The sequence below is a fragment of the Cydia splendana genome, chromosome 25, assembly GCF_910591565.1.
Source record: "Cydia splendana chromosome 25, ilCydSple1.2, whole genome shotgun sequence".
In the NCBI taxonomy this organism is placed as follows: Eukaryota; Metazoa; Arthropoda; class Insecta; order Lepidoptera; family Tortricidae; genus Cydia; species Cydia splendana.
In genome coordinates this window covers 7,789,466-7,813,031 of record NC_085984.1, presented here as the reverse complement: position 1 = coordinate 7,813,031, position 23,566 = coordinate 7,789,466, and the positions used below count along the sequence as shown (strand labels likewise).

General features: G+C 35.9%; 2 protein-coding genes across 3 annotated transcripts; both read right to left on the bottom strand.

Moving 5' to 3' along the window:
* Positions 1–6,664: 6,664 nt before the first annotated feature.
* LOC134802981 (uncharacterized) lies at positions 6,665–10,292 on the bottom strand. Of its 2 annotated transcripts, XM_063775717.1 has the most exons (3): positions 10,163–10,292; positions 7,173–8,734; positions 6,880–6,960 (listed from the first exon to the last, which is right to left on the bottom strand). In XM_063775717.1, the coding sequence occupies exons 1-3, from the start codon at positions 10,199–10,201 to the stop codon at positions 6,957–6,959; spliced, it is 1,605 nt and encodes a 534-aa protein (XP_063631787.1). In that variant the 5' UTR covers positions 10,202–10,292; the 3' UTR covers positions 6,880–6,956. The 2 variants fall into 2 exon arrangements, with proteins under 2 accessions (XP_063631786.1, XP_063631787.1); XM_063775716.1 differs by having other exon boundaries at positions 6,665–8,734.
* A 6,858-nt stretch (positions 10,293–17,150) lies between these two features.
* LOC134802686 (uncharacterized) lies at positions 17,151–19,431 on the bottom strand. The gene is made up of 2 exons (XM_063775319.1): positions 19,364–19,431; positions 17,151–17,643 (listed from the first exon to the last, which is right to left on the bottom strand). The coding sequence occupies exons 1-2, from the start codon at positions 19,406–19,408 to the stop codon at positions 17,191–17,193; spliced, it is 498 nt and encodes a 165-aa protein (XP_063631389.1). The 5' UTR covers positions 19,409–19,431; the 3' UTR covers positions 17,151–17,190.
* Between the last annotated feature and the right edge of the window lie 4,135 nt (positions 19,432–23,566).

Below are 23,566 nucleotides of genomic sequence, written 5' to 3'. Positions count from 1 at the left end.
GTCAATAATGAAAGTATCATCCCAACCTCTTCAGTCAGCACCTCATCACCCAAACACTTCCAGCTTGTTATCGGTTTACCCCTTGGAAGTGAAAATAATTTATTACCAATTGATGGTACCGAAAATGATGAAACGGTTATAGCAGATGCATGGACCATAAATTTACCAGCATCAATCAATATTCAACCAAATGTTATTTTACAAAATCCAGTTTCTGAAACTACAAGCTCACTTAATGATGTAACTTTAGACACAACAGCACCAATCGCGTCTACCACTACTTCTAATTCGGTTTTAACAATAATCCCTAAAATTAATATAGATTCAGTTTCAAATGGTTTGAAAAGAGAATTGCGTGACACTATATGTGCATCATCTGAAGAGCAATGTTCATCAAATAACAATTTTCCTTTGACTCCTTCTTCCAGTTTTCCTTCAGTATCTCAAGTTAAACCGACTTTTCCTAGTATAAATATGCCATATGCGAGGTGTGATTCAGAAGATACGAACAATTTATCAAACAGCGTAGAATGTGATTGTTCATTGTCTAATCCTGCTAGATGTTCATCATTATTTACAAACCTCAGTCCAACTCCTAATAGGCTAGCATTTGATTCTTCTAATAATATAGATCCTTATTTCAATGAATTAAAAAACTATTTAAATTCTAGACAGAGTGTGCAGTGTTACTCAAGTGATATACAAAATCAACCAAACGTGGACGCAAACATCTCTCCTTCTGACATGATTCGGCTGAATAATAATTTAATGAAAGCCAAAGCTTTACAAAATAACATATTTACGTCTCAGACTATTGTTAATAACGATGCTGATTGTGAAAATTCTATTAACCCAAATATTATGGCAGAATATCAAAATGTATTAAGAATTCGAAATGATGTAATACCTAAAATGCTATCTGAAAATGTTGCTGTTAAATCTGTTGCACAATGCAATGATGACAATATAGGATGTCCTCAAATAGGAACAGTTTCCGCTCAGAATAATATGCCTTTTATACAAAATAACAACGTAGCAAACAACATATGTAAGCCTGCAAGCAATTTGAATATAGCGAGAATGATTAAAGACAATATGAATGATAATAACAGTAATAACCAAGGGTGTCCTCAGTTAAGATCAATTCCAATATACAATAAAGAATCTCTGCTTAATAAACAAGCACTAGCTTCATCAAGCAATTATGACGAATGTTCTCAGAACCAAAATAACAATATCTGTCTTGGTCAAGTAATAAATCAAAATAATCAAGGGTGTCCTCAGTTAATTAACATAGCACAAAATAATTTGTATCAAAGGAACAATAATGATGCCAATATAAATGTCGAAAACAGCCAAATTTGCAATTGTGAAAATGAATGGACCCAAAATAATAGCTGTAATTGCGTTCAAATGTTTACACCAAATGATAACTTAGCTCAAGCATTACAAATGATAAATATTGAAAAATCAAAACGAACCCAGGCTCCTGCTGCTTCCATAAACATTCTGCCATTTGGTGAAACATTACTTGACGGTCAACCAATAGGTAATAATTTTATCTCCCTAGATACTCTTTCATGCCCCGCACAACTTCCTACTTGTTCATGCTCTGGTCCGTGTAATTCTAATAAGCTGACAATCCAGGATGTGTCAGTGCCTATCTCTTTTGCACCATCGAACCCTATTTCATTTTGTTCTTTAGAAGCTTCAGTACCAAGTTCAACAAATATAATGCTAGCTCCATCAGTAAATTCAGTTAACACTATTTCTCCTATGATAACGAATATAGCTCCATCTATACCAAATATTGCAATAGCAAACTCACAATGTCCTCAATCATTTGTTCAACCTCTTATTTTTAATCAAGACTCATTTTGTAACAACAATTTCCAGTCCCTTAATCCTATAATGACCTCTACGTTTATCCCAATACAATCACTACCTCAAGTTCAATTTGTTAACAATATACCGTCTTCGACAATAAGTGTTATACCCTCATTGGCTGACCGTAATTGTAATTCTCCTATTTCTAATTTGCCTTCCGTTTCCTTATCATTGGCTAACACTTGTAATTCTCCTATTTCTAATTTACCTTCCATTTGCACATCTCTTCAACCAATGGTTACTCCATCATATCCTTTAATACAATCTAATCTGAATCAAGCTGGTTGCATGTCAGGAGCATCAGCGGCGATTTCACCTATAAACAAAATCGTAAATTCCTTAACCAAAAACATAATGTCAAACTTGCTTGCAAATAGATTACCAGCCTCACCTCCTCCAGCAAAACTCCCTCCAGTTAACCCTTACAATTCTAACCTTATTACAGAATCAGCTCCTATTCTACCAATCTTTGATATACCAGTGGCTTGTAACGAATATGTACCACCAAAGTATAGTTCAATAATTCCTATATCTACATACAATCCAAACCTATTTTGTGTTGAACCCGGAGCCTGTGACGCTTGTGTTCCATTTGCTTTATCATTGACTGACGCATTTTATCCTGAATCTTCATTTATGTCTGTGCCTGCTTTTACATCAGATTCTTCATGTTTATGTGGATCTTTAGTTACACCATTTAACTTACCACAGGCATCGTCAGTGGTTAAAATAAATAATGCAATAAATATGTGCAGCTAATAGCAAATGGATGACGTTGGCGATATTACATAGATTAAAGTCCGTCGTTGAAATTACCGTGTACCAAAAATACGTTGAAAAATACTTTTTGGATTTTTTTTCTTAAACGAATTTTACAAAATAGCATTAAAATTAAAACTAAAATGACTTAATTATAAAATATAATCTTAAAATTTTCCCCCTTTAGTTTTTAATACACAAACGCAAACGTTTGTGAAAATTATCAAAAATATGAAATAGTGAAAATTATTTGTCAACGTATTTTCGGGCCACTCTGTATTATTTAGATTAAATAAATAATTGAAAATGTATTTTTGCTTTATGTATGGAAATGTTAAATAGTTATAAGATGTTAATTTTTTTTTAACAAAAAGATGTGAAATACTTATGTGGTTTTATTTCTTATACGGTTTCGTTTTAAAATGTATGACATTCGGGGCTTCTAACAATAAATTCCAATTATCATCAGATCTTTGAAGCGGCCTTCGAACGGTAAAGCTAAATATAATAATAAATGTTCTATTTTATTTGACATTGTTTATGTGATGTTTGAGAAAAGATACTCCGATTTATTAACAAGCACTTTATTATTTAATTTAGTTTTTATTTTTAACATCCAGTCGGCCATTAATTTCTAAGTCTATCCAAGAACGAAGAGCGAGACAACGCGGTGCGATAGAGACCGCATATTAGGTGGCGTTCACTACGGATTCGTTCTCACAGTTTATCTATCATTCACAATTCGAAAATAGTACATTACGATACAAGTGTGAAAAAAAAGAAATTCCAAACGAGTGGCGATAAATTAAAACACGACCGAAAAGAGTGTTTTAAATTGACTCGAGTTGCGAATTACCTTTTCGCACATGTATCGGACAACGTTTTACAGTACATTATGGCAGGCGTGGCTCACTCCGCGATTTCATCGCTTTGCAACAGGTAGCTATAAGTACATCCGTTCCACACCAATTTTGGTGGCTAGCCATAAGCCGCGCGTGGCGGTGTCGCCACCTAGCGGCCATATCTATCCTGATCGTAACAGACGCGTTTTGTTAGAGAGTGAGTCTTCTGTACCTAGTACTATTATTTATTATGTGATTATGGCCCTTTAAATTTTCGACACAGTTGCGTAATATGCTAATTATCGCACTAGTGTGGTAAAGTAGCCCTATATGTACTGTAAAGGCAATTACCAAGTTCAATTATAATAAACCTACATTCAACCAATTTAGGGTTGAAATTTTAACGTTACAGTTCGATAGCTTATTATTCTTATTAAATACTTCTTTAGGTCTAAGACAAAGTTAATGGTGCAGTTGACTGTGGCGCCACATACAAAGAATAGTCAGAAGTTAGTATGAAGCCGTGTTCGTGTTATGTTTGGCCACACGCAAATATATGTTGGTATTTGTAGACAGGACATGTTTTCAGGAAATGGGGTCTTAGTTGAGAAATTAACTTCTTGGAATAGAATATGTCTTTCATAACTTGATTCTGTGTGTAGGCGTCACGGGCACGTTTAAGATTATTCTATTAAAATAATACTAGGGGCCGTGATAGGGTTTCTGCTCGAGAATTCTCGAGACGAGAAATCTCGAGAAATTTGTCCTAAGTCGAGACGGGAAAAAAAACTCAATGCCTCGAGAACTCGAGAAATAAATCTCTTGTGATAAGTAAAAAGAAAACACGCGGATAATACATGATGTGTCTATAATGTATTTCTTTAGGTAGTCAAATAAATTTGAACAATGTTTTTTTTACATTTTCTGGTACTACAACATTTATTAGGTAGTAAGCCAACCAAATAAAAAACTACCTTGATCCGTCCCCTATCGTTCTAGCTTCAACCGATTTTCATGTTTTGAAACTTTTGACCTACCTATCATATTCATGACATTCATGACGTGTCTTTTTATTGAAAAAACGCTTTTAAAAAATTTGTAACTGTTGCTTATGAAAGCAAAATAATGTAAATGATCGTATATATGATGTGTAATTGTTACATATTTGCCGTGACTTATTTTTCAATACCTAAAAAGACACGTCAATATCGCTTACTTCTTTCTAATGCTAAAAAAACGAATTATAGGACCATGAAATAACAAATATTACATAACTAAATTACTATTGATAAATCAAATCATCCCGATATATTACTATTACCAAAATATCGCAATTTCAGCAGCTTCATTGTTACGTTGAGTATATTCTTGCCTAATAAAATACCATTGGTTTTGTTTACATTGTTTAAATACCTAAAGAAATACACTATAGCATATTACTTACATCGCCGGTGCGCACGCCTGCACCCATAGGTTTTTTTTAAGTTTGTTGTCGAATTTTTGATTATTAAGTGCAATTTATGGTGACTACAAATTTACCATATGTTTGATTGTTAATCTCACCTACGATTCATATGAGTCTAATTTGTAATAAAGCAAAAAAAATTAAAAAACATGGGGTTTTTTGAAACTTTCAATATTTCCCGAGATACTCGAGAAACTCGAGAAATCTTGATCGAGAATTCCCGTGCCTCGAGAAATTAAAAAGGTCGAGAAACCAGAAACTCTAGGCCGTGACAATCTTAGGTATATCGACAAACGCCAATTGTGCATGCATGTAAATACTATAGCTTATTTAGGTAAGGAAAAACTGAAGTAATAATGACTTATTAATTGATTGATTTCCAGTTTACTGAGAATTAATTCCTGGAAAAAATCAAATTTGATTGCCCTATACCTACATTATTTAAGTTTCAATTGGCGTTTTCTATAACAGTATCCCTAGTATAAATTTCATTCGATTCGATGTCATACGCATTTGCGCGTTAAGTATAATTTTGTATGGTATTTTGAGTTTCCAAAACGTCCCGTTTGGCGCGCTGTTCAAAATCCCATACAAAAATAGACATAACGCATACGCGAACGCACGTCACGCTATTTACGCTAGAGGTTCTGATTGTCATTTAGAGGGGCCCCAAATTTAACAAAACCTTACAAATGAATAAAAATAACATTTAATAATTGTTTATTAAAAATATAAAATATACAATTAGAGACAAATTAACCATTTTTAAGGTCCGCTCCCTTTTAGTGTACCTACGGCTCACATTCGAAGTCTTAATGCATGAGTACGAACTACGAACAAAATAAAATTCTTGTGAGGCTCGCGCAGTTTAAAAATGGTTTACCCTATTTGCCCAAATCATAGAGAAAAAAATACAATACATAGATTGCTCACTCATCTGCTATAGTGCTAGCGGTTGACCAAAATCAGCTGCAAATGGTGTTAAAGGTATGAAAATCGGCACGATTAATCTTTAGGCCATTTGAATCAATTTGACCCGTAGCACTAAAAAAAACAAACGGAAAGGAGTTATGACGTCATCTTTTTTTTGTATGGAAAAAAAAAATTGTTTAGAAACCTATCGTGTGTGGTATTAAATGAAAGGGCATTTTGAGCCGGTTCTAAATATATTTCATACCTCTAACACCATTTGCAGCTGATTCCCGAATTTCAGGGTGTACCGCTATTACTATTACATCTATTGTCAAGTAGCAGTACCGATAATTCCGCTAATCGATGCTAGATGTCTACTGTGAAAATAATAGTCTGTTTGGTACGTACCAAAACTGATGTATGGAGTGAGCACTCTTGTCTTACTATATTTCTCTATTTAATTACACAAACGGGTCTACCGCGATATAATTTCATTGTTTTTACCTTTAATTCCGACGTTTCAGCTGAGTAACCCGTTACCCGCGGTAGACCCGTTTGTGTAATTAAATATGTGTACAAAACGCGAGAGTTTAAAGTGTTTATATTTCTCTAGGCCCAAATTACATCCAAAATTCCAAACATTTATAAAGATTTCAATTATTTTATTAATGAGTTTTATCAGTTGCTAAGCGGACCCCAGGTTCCCATGAGCCGTGGCAAAATGCCGGGATAACGCGAGGAAATTAAAAGAAAAAGTTTGATATCACTTATGATCGTTCTCAAATTCGATGATAACGTTTTGATGAAACTATATTTCCCAATCTTCTAGATCTCGAATCGATTTCGCAACAACAACAATGCGTTCTCCATCTGGTAATTGAATACGATCCTCTGTCATCGCGTCTTCTGGCAAATAATATGTAATGACAGGTTCCGATGCAGCCGATTCTGCGTCATGCCCATATTTAACCACTCTAGAATGTCCATACACTGTCTCTATATTAGTCCTACCTGATTTATCTTTAGAAAACACTTTTGCAGGCTTCAATTCAATTTCTTGTTTAGTAGTAGCATCAGAGTATGTGTTTGAATCATCTGCAACAAAGTCATTAATTTCAAATTTGTGAATTTGTTTAGTTTCAAAATCCGGCAGTTCTAAGTGAGGAGGAATTATGAATCGTATTTCATCGCTTCCGTCTGTTGTCTCTTCATAACTATCGTAAGATTCTGTTGAGACTGAAACAGGGTATTCGGTACTTGTTTCGTCTTTACGGGAGTTATTTATAGATTTTTTATGGTTTACGTACCTTTTTGAATCAAATTCACTATTTTTGTTTGTATCATATTGATACACGTCTTCTTTGCTATCACATTCTTCATCACTCGAATATAATGGAATATTATCGCCTCTAAAGTCGGGATAGTAATCATCTACTCCATTATTATAAACAGTAGGTACTTTATCCTCTTTCCCTAATTCTGGGTATTGTTCAATACGTTTATTATAACTAACAGTCGTAGTTTCTATTTCATTAAGCTTAGCAAATTTAGCTTTCATTTGATCTAATTGATCGAGTAAATCATCAGGGGTTTCCATTTGGGTTTCGGAGTTATTAACAGTTAAATTTTCCTTTACCTTTTCTGTACTAGCTGTAATTTTCTCTGTAGTGATTGTTTCCGTTTCTATATTGATCACTGTTGGATTCTTTTCCACTAATTTTTCAGATGGTTTATTACATATATCTGTGTTTTCTTCTACTTCTTCCTTTTGTTTTTTATTTCGTCTCCCTGAGCGATGTTGCTTACGTTTTCTAGATCTTCTGTCAGTTTCAACTACATCGCTGTATGACCTCGGGTAATTGTAACTTCTTGGGTAAAACAGTTCAGGGTCGTAATGATCGTAACTATAAGGTGCTATTGGATATGGACTGTAATGTGGGTTTCCCGTTTTATCTATCTGATGTTTCAATTTCTTCAGTAAACTTCTAGCAATTTCTTCTGGTATACTTGGATGTTTTTTACAAAAGTCTTTAATGATTGCATCTTCTAAACTGATTTTTCTTCCTCGGTTCCCTTTTCTTGTCTTTTTAGTGTCCAAGTTATTATTGTCCGTGAGTTCAATTTTCCTAGGGACTTCGTGGTGATTATATACTACTTTATTTTGTGATGTTTTCGTATTTTTTGAACTAGTGGCACTTTCCGGTAGTACTTTATCATTAACTGTTCTAGTCTTCAATGAAGGAGCATCTTCTATTTTACCGTTTTTTTCTTCAGCCCCACTAACCATAGAAGTATCTTTGTCACACAAACAAGACGTTTCTTGCTTTTCTACAATGATTTTACCTTTATCTGCTTCCTCTTCACAAGGACACGTGATATTTTCTGGATTCCTTCGTCTACTTTGTTTTCTCCTTCTTTTACTTTTTCTCGTTCTTGTATCTGACTCTTTTTTATCTACCTTAGTTTCATTTGCTTTAAAATATTCAGGAGGTATTATAATATAGTTATTAATAATATTCGGTGGAGCTTTTTGTGCTTCGCAGTAAGTACATGTCGGAGCAGGATTCACTTGTGTTTGAGGTTGAGGTGTATTTAAAAGTCTTCTCATAACGAGTTGACTTAAAGCATCTTGATTAATTATGTTTGCCACTGGATTTTGAGCTGTAACTTGCTTGTTACAAGGGCAGTTATTGGTTGGTTGACTGTAGACGTTTCGGTAGGGGTTCTGACAGGTCTGGCACGGTGGTCGGGACGTTGGACATGTTTGTGACGGACATGTTTGGGTTGGACATTTCGGACAGGTTTGCGATGGGTACGATTGGCTTGGTATATTTATCGGTATCCTCTGTAGTATCGGGTTAGCTGCCACCTGAAAAAAGAAAGGGTCATTTTATTACTTCAACATTATCAATCTCAGCATTTTCATTATTAATACATATAAACGACAGTATAAGATCTTAACAGCGATGAACCCATTATTTAGATCGGAGTATTTTCAATGTTTAATTTGAGAAAACATTAGTGGTCCTATAATTTGTTGATTTGCTGTTTTTAAAATCGGAATCTTTATCTCTAAGAAAATTCATCTCTGTGTTATCATAAGATACGATATTTCGAGAGAGTGAGCGATATGACCAAATATCGATGATATGAATGACCAAATATAACAATAAAAAAAATGAGATTTTTAAATTTTGGATTGGTTTTTAGTCCTAAATCATGCCATTGACACTTTAAGCCTATTACAAATGAAAATCCGCATGTATTTATGCTACGTTTGCAGAAAGGACTGTTTACAACTCATATATCTGACAAAGCATTTATTGAATGTTTAATATTATTTGTTAATACGCGTGTTTGAGTAAATACTTTACATGTGCCGACCGCATTAAGTAATTACCGGATAGTTGGGTCAAAGTTCTTTTCATTGTCTTGTTTTGACCACTCTGTCTCGCTTGTATTTCCGTCTTCTGGCAAATAAATAAAAAAAGTCGAGTGCTATCGCATGTCTTTCTAGCTGTAGATTATATTTTAATGAGAAAATTTAAAAACTAAATTTCATCTCATACAAAAAGCTCCACTCCGTCACATTTTTTGGGGACCAAAATACAAGACAGCGAAAATAATTTTGACCCAGTTAATTAAGCAAGGGTTGAAAGGCAGGTTTTTCCGATTTAAGAGAATGTAATACAAATGAGTAGTTTTCAAATTGATTTTTTACACGTTTTTGGTAAGGGAAAATGCTATTAAGAAATGCAGACTCTAAACCTAAACTTTAGGTTTAAAGTAGGCGCGATAGAAAAAAACCACGAAAACATGTCTTATTTTCATTTACCTCAGTTATATAACGGTACCCTGCATGTCAAAGCAGTATAATTTACATATAAAATAACTAGTGATAAATAGGGAATCCGCTAAGCAATCTTTTAAATTTTATTTATATTTTCAGAGTAATATAAAAAGGAATAAACGCGCGCGTTTCCCCTATCTTCCGTCGCACGTTTCTCACGGCGAGCCATATATTTTGTTTCCTATTAATTTCCTGGCCTGACGCCCACTCTAAAACACTCCTATATTACTATATAGTATTACTTATTTACCTAGTGGGGCTCATTTCTCGAACGGCATTAGACTAAGTAATTTTTTTTTTTTTTTTTTATTAGACTAATACCATTCGAGAAATGGGCCCCTGGGTATTATTTATGAAAGGTAATATTTGTATAGGTATTCATATTTTAAACACTCATTTTTTTATAGTACAACGTATGTAGGTATTTTAAATAAGAAAAAAACTTACCAAAGCGAAACCAACAACAAACAAATATGACGTTAACATTTTTTCTCATTGTTCACTGGAAGAAACCTCAATCCATCTTGAAATCAGTTAATATAGTACGTGATATCTGTATATCTCTGATTTTATATGCAAGTGATGTTTCTACATAATTTTGATATAATATCGTACATCATCTAGATACGCCACGAGGCATTTCGACATGTTGTGGAGAAATGCAAGGAGTTTTGGGACAAGTTCTGTCTGGGTTACAATTTCTTTAACTTTTTAGGGTACCGTGGGTCAAAACGAAAAAACTGGCCAAGTGCGAGTCGGACTCGCGCACGAAGGGTTTCGTACCATTACGCAAAAAACGGCAAAAAAATCACGTTTGTTGTATGGGAGCCCCACTTAAATATTTATTTTATTTTGTTTTTAGTATTTGTTGTTATAGCGGCAACAGAAATACATCATCTGTGAAAATTTCAACTGTCTAGCTATCACGGTTCGTGAGATACAGCCTGGTGACAGACGGACGGACAGTGGAGTCTTAGTAATAGGGTCCCGTTTTTACCCTTAGAGTATGGAACCCTAAAAACGGAACCCTTATAGGATCACGTTGTTGTCCGTCCGTCCGTCTATCAAGACCCTTTATTTTGGAACGCGTGGAGATATCGAGTTGAAATTAAGACCATATTCTAAGGTCTATGGTCCCTTGAAGATCTGAAAAAATCAAACTTCTAAGTTAACGTGAAAAAAAGATACGGCAGTTTATGCCGCAAAAAACGTATATTTCAACACTCTCAAGGGAATCAAAATGTATAAGGCACTTCCCGTTGACCTAGAACTATGAAATTTGGCAAGTAATATCGTCATAGACTACAAGTACAGGGAAAATTCTGAAAACTATAAATATGTAAAAAATAAAAATAAAATTAAATTTGTACGGAACCGTCACTGGGCGAGTTGACTCGCACTTGGCCGGTTTTCATTAATCATGATGAAATAGGCTAGATGACAAATTTTCATTTATGGTATCAATCAATCAGGTTTGTTTTTAGGATCTAAATGTCTATATGGGACCCATTGCATTAAAGCAATACAAAAGTCAGAAATGATAGTCAAAGTCCGACAGTCGTACTTCACTCGCGAAACGCCCCTAATAAAACGATAAAGGCTCCGTCAGACATAGGCGTTTTGCGAGCGTGGCTTGAGCGGGGCGCGATGAAAGCGGCGCGCGCGGCGCTGGCGGGCCGCTCGCGTCCCGCCCGCGTCGCGCTCTGCGGACGCCGGCGGAACGCGCGCGTCGCGCCAACATCACGCTCGCGGCCCGCCAGCGCCGCGCTCACAACCCGCCCGCACCTATCTTTCTAAAGAAGCAATTATTGCATAATAAAATAGTTTTTTAATCTAATCGAACACCTTCATACGTAGTTTACTGCATTACTACAGGAAATATCAAACAGGTCATTTTATAGAAGAAAAAAAAACATTTTTAACCGCCTTCAAAAAAAAGGTTCTCAGTTTGACCCGTATGTATGTATTTCGCGATTATCTCGCGTTTGGCTGAACTGATTTTGATGCCGTTTTCAGAAAAGTGTTTGTTACATCCTGGAGAAGGTTTTAGTATACATAAATCTGAGCAAATGCTGAACCCTGGCTCTACCTAGTGGAAGTCAGGTTTGGTGCAACATAGGCCCACGCTATTTTGGTCATCCGTCACATCTTGATGAGCACTTGGGAGAGCAGTACCTGAAATAGAGCTAATGCTGAACCCTGGCTGTACCTAATGGAACTCAGGTTTGGTGCAACATAGGCCCACGCTATTTTGGTTATCCGTCACATCTTGATGAGCACTTGGGAGAGCAGTACCCAAGATAGAGCTGATGCTGAACCCTGGCTGTACCTAGTGGAACTCAGGTTTGGTGCAACATAGGCCCACGCTATTTTGGTCATCCGTCACATCTTGACGAGCACTTGGGAGAGCAGTACCCAAGATAGAGCTGATGCTGTACCCTGACTGTACCTAATAGTGGAACTCAGGTTCGGTGCAACATAGGCCCACGCTATTTTGGTCATCCGTCACATCTTGACGAGCACTTGGGAGAGCTGTACCCTAGATAGAGCTGATGCTGTACCCTGTCTGTAGTTCTGTACCTAGTGGAACTCAGGTTTGGTGCAACACAGGCTCACGCTATTTTGGTCATCCGTCACATCTTGATGAGCACTTGGGAGAGCAGTACCTGAAATAGAGCTGATGCTGAACCCTGGCTGTACCTTTCTTAAATTATGAAACTTTCAGGTGCTGTATTTTTGTATTATTTCCATTTTTTTTTAATATCCACATAATTGTGATTAATTGCTCATTTGCTATCTATTTTACTAGATTTTGTTATAAAATTCAACATGTGTCATCATCCCTATTTAACCTCATCTCTGTGTATGATATCCGTATGGATATGACGATGGCCGTTCTTGTCTTCGTGACAGTGTGATAAAACGGTATCCGTCACTTTCTATCTCTCGGTGTTAAAAAATGACAGTTATTTTATCACGTGGATAAAGCCATCCATAATATGCCGGCTGGCCGGATTTTTAGTCATCCTTTAGCATTTTTTCGAGAACGATTTTTTTTTGCTTTTTGACCACCACGCATAAAAAGTTAAATAGAGCCAGACCAAGAAAAGTCTGCAACGATTTTGATAGCACACGCAGTGCAGATCATAAAAGTTTGACGTTTAGAATAACACTTTTGCACTGCGTGTCCTATCAAAGTCGTTGTACACTTTTCTTGGTCTGACTCTAGTACTACACTTTCCTGAATGAAAACGGTCGTAGTTGACTGTATTGTTAAATTAATACAACAAACTTATTTAATTTTAAATTACATATTTAAAGCCTGACCAGTATAATATTATGATCATTGTCAAGAGGGCGCTGTTATTCTCATGTACAGGTTGACAGTTCATAGTGATTATATTGATTATATTAGTTTCAGTGAAATTCCGCAACATGGCGCGTGATCATATATTCCTGGTCAGGCTCTAATTCTAATGTAGTTTTAATAAAATATAAACTTTTTCATTCATTATTATTCCGAAATACTCTCAAAGCAGTTATGATTTTGTAATGAACATCCAAACATACAAATTTCACATTCATAATATTAGTAGAATAGAATTAACGTGAACTACGCTTGTGTCCATTCATAAAACGGTGGCAATGACCTTACCTGGGGTAGGAAAATCAATACCTAGTCCACAGACCATAGACTACCTCATAAAGACTCCGTATTAGGAGGCGCTTAACGGCCTGGCTGGCCACGACATTGCGCGAATGACTTCGACTTAGGCGACAACCATAGGTTTAAGCGAGAAACAGCGATCGGACCTTTTGTTCCCACGGTTCCCACCTACAGTTTTCGCCGTAGCCGAAGCCAGTCGCGCAATGTCGTGGCCAGGCCGTAAAGGTGACATCTGATGCCTTGATTTTGGTGTCGCTGTTATATTTGTTAATTTTCCTGATAAAACGAGTGACGGATGTGACGTTCGACAATCACGGCAGTAGTAGCGTCGAATGTCACTCATTATATAAAAATGACAGATACAGTGGCGACATCAACGTCGCCGCAGTACAAACAGCAACACTTCTAACTGTACATCGGTGGACCTTATTACAAAAGGCATAAGGTCTACCTATATACAGTTAACATTGTGGGCAGTACCATCTTTATCATAAGGGCACACGGAGCCCGGGCCCCCATCCTCAGGGGGCCCCGAATGGCAGACAGTAACAGTATATTTGATTACCCATAATAAATAGAAGATCATAGTAGAAAAATGTTAGTTTAATTCGGTTTCTTTACTTTCCATAACGGCCCCAAATTCTTATTTGTCCAAGGGCCCCAGCATAGTTTAAGACGATGAACCCCTGCCGTGCACATAGAGGGCACGTGAGGACACCAGCCACGTAGTGAGTATAGGTAAAGCGAAGCTCATATATCGAAGCGGCGTAAGTATGTGATGTGGATGTGATCACCGTCGTGTTTTACCTAATATATTTCTACAGAATAGGTTCATTAAAAAAAGTATTAATAAAATAGCATTGTATTTCGTTTAATACGTATTGTATTAAATTTATTAATAAACATTGCCTATACTTACATAATAATATTATTTAAATATTAGGTACATCAAATGGAAAGTACCTATTGCATCCTGAGCGTATTGCATCGTGAGCATTAAGGATGACTCACGTTAGACCGGGCCGTGTCCGGGCCGGAGCTTCCGGGGCTTACTTTTCTATGACATGACAGGCGATCACGCGATGCTTTCCATAGAAAACGATGCGCCGGAAGCTCCGGCCCGGACACAGCCCGGTCTAGCGTGAGTCATCCTTAAGGCTTCGGTCAATGAGTGGCAGGTTCTCATACCAAGTGATCTGTGTTACAAATAAAGTACCTATGAAAGAACAAGATATTTAAAATAGCTTGTTTCCACCCCGCTCTACTTCAATATTAGCGGAGTATCACATTATGCCGTGCTGTTTTAAAAGCGCACTATTGCTTACTCCAAATAAGCCCTAGAAACCACGAAAACTATCCAGTAACTATCAAACAACTATAGTTCAATTTACAACCTTATACCTTTAAGATAAAGTCGCGATTATAAAATGGGAGGGATTTAAACGCATTAGTAAGTTGGTCGTGTTTGTTGAATGAACGTCATTCAGGAAGTAGTTACAAGAGTTCATTCAGTCAACGTAGTTTCTATAATGCCGGGGCCACGCTAACGGGAAACGCCGATAATCCCAGTGTGGCCGTATGAAAAGTGTCAATTATCGCGATAATGAACGGCGTTTGAGTGGATTTTTATTGTAGGGTTGAAAGATGATTGTAAACAGGCGGTTTTGTGAAAACAGAGGATTTAGTCTTGTTGCAATTGGGTCAAACAGATCACTGTGTTATGTCTTTCCTGTAGACATAGACAAGAGTTAAGGGCTATAAAGGTTAATTTTCTTATTTAACCCTTATCCACGTGAAAAGGTCCTCCTTTTATTTAAAGAACTATGATAAAATCAGTACTTACATGCCCACAAGCTTACTATTGCCCACAGGTGAGAAAACTAGTGTGTTATCGCGAACAGTACATTTTTCTCTCCTGTGGGCAATAGTTAACAGCTTGTGGGCACGTAAGCAATGATTTTATCATAGTTCTCTAAATAAAAGGAGGACCTTTTCACGTGGATAAGGGTTAAATAAGAAAATTAACCTTTATAGCCCTTAACTCTTGTATATGTCTACAGGAAAGACATAACACAGTGATCTGTTTGACCCAATTATACCGCCGGAGCTTCCGGCGCTTCGTTTTCTACATGGTATAATAATATACTCCGCCTGGTACTCCATTCCCGTCTTTTCTAGGTCACCTAACTGACACGGGCCTACGTCATCATGCGACAGCGCTATATGATAATATGCGATAGCGCTATATACAGCGGCCATGTTGTTGTGACGTAGGCCCGTGTCACTCTGGGAATGGAAGACCATGTTTTATTAGACTATGGTTTTCTATGGAAAGCATCACGTGATCACTGATCAGCCGTCATAAAAATGACATGTCAGGCGCCTCGGCCCGGTCTAGCGTGAGTCATTCTTTATTAGTTATTCATATTCGTTTATTATTACTTGGGCGGTTTTACGGTACAGTATTTTTTCTATTGAATATGAAGCTCTTTGATGGTAGGTATACTGATTTCCACTTAAAAACAGCTGCCAGACGCCCGGATTCTTCGAGCAACACCGGGAAGGGATCGAGTCAGCATTCGCACTATTTCCCCTCTGCCAAAGCACAAGCCCAACTGGGCATGCACACAACTAGCGCGGTGCGTGTTGTGACTCGTCCGTACACAAAAAGAGATCGAGGTGTGCAAGATTTGTCTTTAACGTGTGTCATTTTCTATGTATTTGTGTCGTCATTACAGATTGGATATTGTATGTAGTGAGTGAGAAGTGCGACTGTGTGTACGTTTCCCCCGCAAAACATGGTAGAACGATTTGTACGGCAAGATATCGCTTGGGCTCCACCCTTCCGACGTGTCGGAAGCCGGTATTGCTCGAAGCTCGGATCATAAAGGGGCCCATTGATTAACAGTCCGCCGGACGGTATCGGCCTGTCAATTGTTCGGAACTGCCAAAATGTTGTTCTAACTGACAGGCCGATACCGTCCGGCGGACTGTTAATCAGTGGGCCCCTTAAGACAGTTTCGTTAATCTTTAAAATAATATACCTGTTCCCCTAGCTCTGTCTATAACTTCCTCTTTCGGCATGAAGGTAGAATAATTACTCTTAAAAGAGACATAACGAAGTTAAATGAGGAGCGAAGAAATCTTTAACAACTTGAACGATAAAGTTACTGAGAGTTTCTCTTAAAATAAATTGAAATACGAGTGTTTCAAACTGGGTCAATGTTGGGTTACATAAAATTGGTCAAGTTCGAGTTGACCTAGCGCGTCGAGTGTTTCGTACTTCAGGGGTTACGGTAGAAGATATTCTACCTCGGATCCCTTTGTTTGACATAATTATTGAAAGTCATAATGTAATGATTGTCAGATTATCATTAGTCATAATTCTGAAACCGTTAAGTTTTCAGGATTTTCGTAAGGTATTCCCATAGATAGGTTAGGTTAGGTTTGTTTTATGGCAATCCTGAAAAGTTAGGCAAATCTGAGAAAAACCAAATTATGACTAACAAAAATGCGGACCAACAATACATTATGCCTTAAAACTTTATGGGAATAGAGAACCATTCTACCTCTATTATATTAAAAGCAGAAATCGAACGACGAAAAATAATATAATGATAGGGAGGGAGGGAGTTCCTTTATTAATACACTTAATTATCTGTGCTTATCCCATTTACTAGTAAAGCGCAAAGTTTTGTTTGATTTTTGTAAATATTATTTTGGACACGATGCTACAAGTCTGACTAGGAGGAATAAACAAAAAAGAACACATTTAAATACGCATTAACTTTAATAATTTAGCCATCGTTCAGAGCAGGAGCTTTTCCAATTCCACCAAAATGCTAGTAATCAATTTGATCAGACTACCCAATAGACCTGTACTGTCAGTCAATCCTGTCAATAACCCAATCACCAGATTCAATACTTGAGAAACAAGACCAATCAGCAAGCCAGGCGCAGCTAGCACATTCGATCTGAACAACGATATCAATACGCTGATATACAGGAACAAAACTGAAGCCAAATCAGTCAGAGTTGCGTATAGAAGAGGCAAAGTGCAGCCGAAATACGGGAGGATGGCTGGGGTTAAGTTCTGAACGATGTTGGATAAGTTGTTTAAGTTGTTGATGAGGTTGATGAGGAATGGAATGAGGAGACAGGCGAGCTGGTTGGCTATGGGCAGGACTGTGGCGATCTCGTCAAATGCTAGGCGGAGAGCTGAGACTGAGTACGCTGGGATCATAGCCTCGCCTGATGGGATCTGGAAATAAAGGTAATTATTTTAAAAACAGGGTATATTTTTTAAATTTTTAATAAAAAAAATATTATAGGGACATTCTTATACAAATTGACTAAGTCCCACGCTAAGCTCAAGAAGGCTTGTGATGTGGGTACTCAGACAACGATATATATAATATACAAATACTTAAATACATAGAAAACATCCATGACTCAGGAACAAATATCTGTGATCATCACACAAATAAATGCCCTTACCGAACCCGGGACCATCGGCTTCGCAGGCAGGGTCACCCACTAGGTCAGACCGGTCGTCAATATGTTAGTTTTAAGTATGTTGTGTGCCCTAGCAGGGCGTCATGGACTGACATTAGTTAATTATTTAGGGTCAAACAGATGTGTTATGTCTTTCCTGTAGACATACACAAGAGTTAAGGGCTATAAAGGTTAATTTTCTTATTTAACCCTTATTCACCTTAAAAGGTCCTCCTTTTATTTAAAGAACTATGATAAAATCATTACTTACATGCCCACAAGCTGTTAACTATTGCCCACAGGAGAGAAAACTAGTGTGTTATCGCGAACAGCACATTTTTCTCTCCTGTGGGCAATAGTTAACAGCTTGTGGGCATGTAAGCAATGATTTTATCATAGTTCTCTAAATAAAAGTAGGACCTTTTCACGTGGATAAGGGTTAAATAAGAAAATTAACCTTTATAGCCCTTAACTCTTGTGTATGTCTACAGGAAAGACATAACACAGTGATCTGTTTGACCCTTTAACACCTTTTTGATTTTATGTAAATAGACGAAACCACTTGACGAAATTTGAGTATAAACCTTAATTGCTGCACAAATTTGGACTTATTGTGCATCCTTAATATTTTAGATATTTAGAATTATTAACTATCTACATAAAATATATATTGCGCAAGTAGCAAATTATAAATGAAATGTATTATGTACTAATCCGTCAAGTGGACGGAAACTGACACCGGACGGTAAACTGACGCAATTACCCTATGAACTCGCAATAATCACTAATCAATGTGTAACATGCCCCTATGTGAAGGCCAGGCCAAGGACACTTAACCGTATTACCTTATTTCGAATTGTCAAACTACATATTTCTTTCTTGTTAATATTGAAAATCTTAAGAATTATGTTATAAAACGAAAGTATAAAAATAATAAGAAAGGAAGATGATAAAACAACGTGATTAATAAATATAATAAATATTCATAGGACAGTTTTACACGAGATCGACCTAGTCGCACAGTAAGCTCAACAAAGCCTGTGTTGTGGGCCATAGGTAAACAAAATTTCTAACGTTATCATTTATCAAATGCATAAATGATTCTCATCTCAAAAAGTTCTAGAGGTTCAGACAAAGAAATAATTATTAACATTCCGCACAATGATTTAGCTTCGTTGTCATAACAAGTCGAAAAAATATTTTTAACATAAAAAAAAATCAAAGAAGGGTTCAATGGAATTTAAAATTTCATTTTTTTAATTATTTTTAAGATGATGCTATGCCAAGAACTACGAAAATGATGTCACTTTCGAAACGTAATAATAAATTATTCGGGAATTAAATTTATTCATAGTTAATGTTTAACGTGATTAAAATTTCCAGATAATTCCTTTATCTTTTCAACTTACATATTTATCTTATGTCGGTTAGTATGCGATAAGTGATATTATAACAAAAAGATAAACAATGATAAGACAAACACTAACCAAAGCTACCACAGCGAGCGCCGCCAAAAAATATTTCCAATTCATTCTGACTTAACAATGACTTAAAAATATATATAACGTGTTAGTATATATAAACAGTAGTTATCGCATGTACGAAATAGTTACCAAATAACTTTAGTAACTGTTATAGGACATAACTGATAAGTTATATAAGGGGTAAATAAAATAGTGCACAATAGATTCTTTCGTTATCTAAGTAAAAGTTTCCAAATATGGCCAAATAGGTTGAAAATTCCTTGTATTTATTAAGGAATTGGATATACAAAATATATCTCTATCACACATTTACCTAGAATGGCACACATAATGGAAACATCTGTTATTGACTTATTGATATGGTAGTGCATACATCCGGATCCCTTTGTTTGACATAATTATTGAAAGTCATAATGTAATGATTGTCAGATTATCATAGTCATAATTCTTTAACTTTTCAGGATTTTCGCAAGGTTATCCTATACGAGTAGATAGGTTAGGGTAGGTTTGTTTTAACCAATCCTGAAAAGTTATGCGTTTCTGAGAAAAACCAAATTATGACTAACGAAAATACGGACAAACAATACATTATGACTTAAAACGTTATGAGAAACAATAGAGACCCGCATACATATATCACATCAATATTTGATTTTTAATCGGTGATCAGGAACATTTTGTTCTAACTTAGTAATTGATGGAGATCACGTTGAAGTCGTAATTACATGGAAACAAACTTTTTTTTATCATAATTTTAATTTTGAGATCAATTTTATCCTTAAATCCTTGTCACTCTACTAATCGGTATCTATGAGTTATAGCCTCTGTACAAACTTAACGGCAATTGATAATTTATGACTTATGAGTCTAACTTGTCATTGTCATTGTCATATGCATAAACAAAGTCATAGATCCGTCAAATTTCCCGCCATATCGATGGCACTTGACGTATCGTAGTTACTTCATGTAGGATAACCATGTATTTAGTGGTTATTAGTTTTAATTATGTTTTAACTTTTAATTAATTAAACAATGAGATAATTGCGTGAGACCTTGCCTAATAAGTTTAATTTGGGCTAGATATTCATATTTTTACACTCCTGATCACCGATTAAAAATCATCGTGTATAATTAAATCTATGTGTGCTACAGATGTAGTGCATGATTGTTTTAATCGTATTTTCCCGGAAACGTTCGTATTTGTCATGCTACTTCAGTCAACCTCAGTACTTTTTGTACCGAGACTGACCGAAATAGCAAGACACGTTCGTACGCTTCCGTGAAAATACGATGGAAATATGTAGTTATTTGTTTTACAAGGGGGCAAAGTTGTTGTTGTGTGTTAACCGCTCGTGCTAATATTGATACTCGAGCAAGCGAAAGATTCCAAAATTGAACCACGAGCGTAGCGAGTGGTTCGAAAAATGGAATCTTGAGCTTTGCGAGGGTTTCAAAGCACGAGGGTTAAGAGCCCATCAACGTGCACACTATAAAAGCGCCGCTGCTAAATAATCGTGATTAATTAAATTTAACGACAGGTATTTAAAAAAGGGGGCCGCTACGTACTGTATTGTGTATTTAAGTACCTTTTGAATAGGTACAGTCACCTGCAATAATATGTTACATAACGAAGGCCGCAAAAATATCTGACATGATCTTATTTGTAGAGTCATAAGAGCGTGTCACATATTATGCGGCCTTCGAAGAGTAACATATTACCTATTGCAGGTGACTGTACATCAAACTAGTTTATATGTTGCTGGATTCGTCGAACTGGGACCTCAGAACAAAAACGGTCGTTTTAATTTTGGACGCATAGATTGACGAATCCAGCAACATAAAAACTAGTTTGATGTATTCAAAAGGTACTCAAATACACAACAGAGTACGTAGCGGCCCCCTTTATTAAATACCTGTCGTTAAATTTAAATAATCACGATTAATTAGCAGTGGCGCTAGTGTGCACGTTGATGGGCTCTTTAAAAAATGCCCCCGAGTGAAACACAACATTTTTCATCAACCCACACACACACACCAACCCGAAGAAAATATTAACTGTAAGATATCAAACCAAATCAAATGCAAATAAATGATATTAAATATTTATCATCCAAAATCATCATTTAAAAGTCAATTCTATCAGCAAACGTAAGAAAACAACTCAAAATTTGCATTTGACTTTGCCTCACATGTGAATAAAATGCAACTTTGCTATCAGGTTTTGAACAATCAAGAGAGCTTTTACCAGTTGGTGTGGTGAAAATAATTATGCACTAAAGTGTCATTCTATAGAACTTGCTAACATGTAAACAAACCGCCGTATTGAAACTGTCACTGAATGATGATTTCAGTACATCTACCATCAGTTTTGACATTGACATATACGCTCACGTCTACGTAACTTACTTTCTATGCATCTCCCTCGTACTCGCATATGCGAGCAATAGTGCAAGCGAGATGTACAGAAATTAAATTACGTAGACGTGAGCGTTATGCCAATGTTAAAACTGTACGGTTACCATCAGTTTGTCACTGACATAAACGCCGTCGAGAACGTAATTTACTTTCTATACATCCCGTTTGCACTAATATGCGAGTGCGAGCGAGATGTATGTAATGTATGGTAGAGGCTCAGTATGGCGGTTTGTTTACATGTTAGCAAGTTCCAATAGAATGACAGTTTACATCTGTATCGAGTATTCTCTAAGTCACTTCTAAGTAAGGTCCAATGCACTACAACGCTGCCTATATGGCAATAAATCAATTGCTGTCTCGACAATTAATTATAAATGCATTGCAAAAACACACGTACAACATGACATTGACCTGAAGTTATGTAATCAAATAAGAATCAATTCAGCAACGTTATATAAATCGCCGCCACTTACAATTTGTTGTCATTTATGTGAAGCTGCAATTTTTGTTGACGATTATATTTAATAATGTTACTTTTGGGATACTTAAATGATAACACAAAATTTTATCGCGAAAAAAATTTTATTTATAATCTAAATTTTATTTTATTTATTTAGGGCAGTTAAACTGTTATTTATTTCTATTCGCTATTTGGCGATTTTTTTGAATAGGATATTTTTTTTTGGTTTATTTTATAACGAATTTAAATATAAAACTGGCTTAAGATATAACATTTGAACTGTGAGTGTAAAAAATGTTCAAACATATTTTTATTTACATTTTATGATGTATCCGACATTCAAGTCAAAATTACGGAACATTATGAAATATCCTTGGATTTAGAGATGGGAAATCAGTTTGTCAAATGTAATTATTGCCCTGACTAGTATTGCACATTTAATAGACATAGGAATAATTGTAAAAAAAAACGCAATCACATATTCACGATAAAAAATGTTACAGATAGATAACCAAGCATACTAGTCTTCATAACCTATTGCACATATTTTTGTTTTTCAAACCCACTAAAAATATTTTTGACACATTTCCAACATATCTATTTCACAAAATGAGGTAATGACCCCAGCAACTGGTTTTACTATCACACTGAACGTTATCAAATTTTACACAAGTTTTAACAATATCGATTACACACACACACACATTTTGAAATCGGTCATATATAACTTTGCATGTGGTTATTTTCATTATATAAATACGGAAAACATATAGGCGTGACGTTATTCGGTAATTATATTTATATTATTATAATGGCGTCTAAACTTTCGCTTGCGTTTTGTGTACTAGCTGTTTGTATAGCAACGGTGAGTGAGAAAAGTCAGTCAGTTAAAATAACCGGACAAGTGCGAGTCGGACTCGCCAACCGAGGGTTCCGTTCTTTATAGTATTTATTATATTGTTATAGCGGCAACAGAAATACATCATGTGTGAAAATTTCAACTGTCTATCTATTACGGTTCATGAGATATAGCCTTTAACATTTTATTTCATTCAAGAATAAGTACACAAAAATTTTGACAATCATCATAATACGCTTAAATAGTACTTAAATAATGTAAACATACAAACATGGTTTATAGTCAACATAAAATACAAAATTTTATAAATAGACTTTATAACTGGCTCTAAAACATTTTACATCATTCATTACCTAAACTCTAAACTTAGTAAATTAATACTTATTTGTATCTTAGGTATTTCATGTAAGTAGGTCAGTATAATGTCGATTAGATATAATGAATGAATGAATAACATTTATTTCAGGACAAG

Bases quoted from the DNA above. Each gene is read 5' to 3' on its own strand.
- LOC134802981 (XM_063775716.1), bottom strand. From the start codon at position 10,201: ATGTTAACGTCATATTTGTTTGTTGTTGGTTTCGCTTTG. The intron at 8,735-10,162 runs GTAAGTTTTTTT...TTCTTTTTTCAG, and splicing joins TTGTTGTTGGTTTCGCTTTG to GTGGCAGCTAACCCGATACT.
- LOC134802686 (XM_063775319.1), bottom strand. From the start codon at position 19,408: ATGAATTGGAAATATTTTTTGGCGGCGCTCGCTGTGGTAGCTTTG. The intron at 17,644-19,363 runs GTTAGTGTTTGT...CTTTATTTCCAG, and splicing joins CGCTCGCTGTGGTAGCTTTG to ATCCCATCAGGCGAGGCTAT.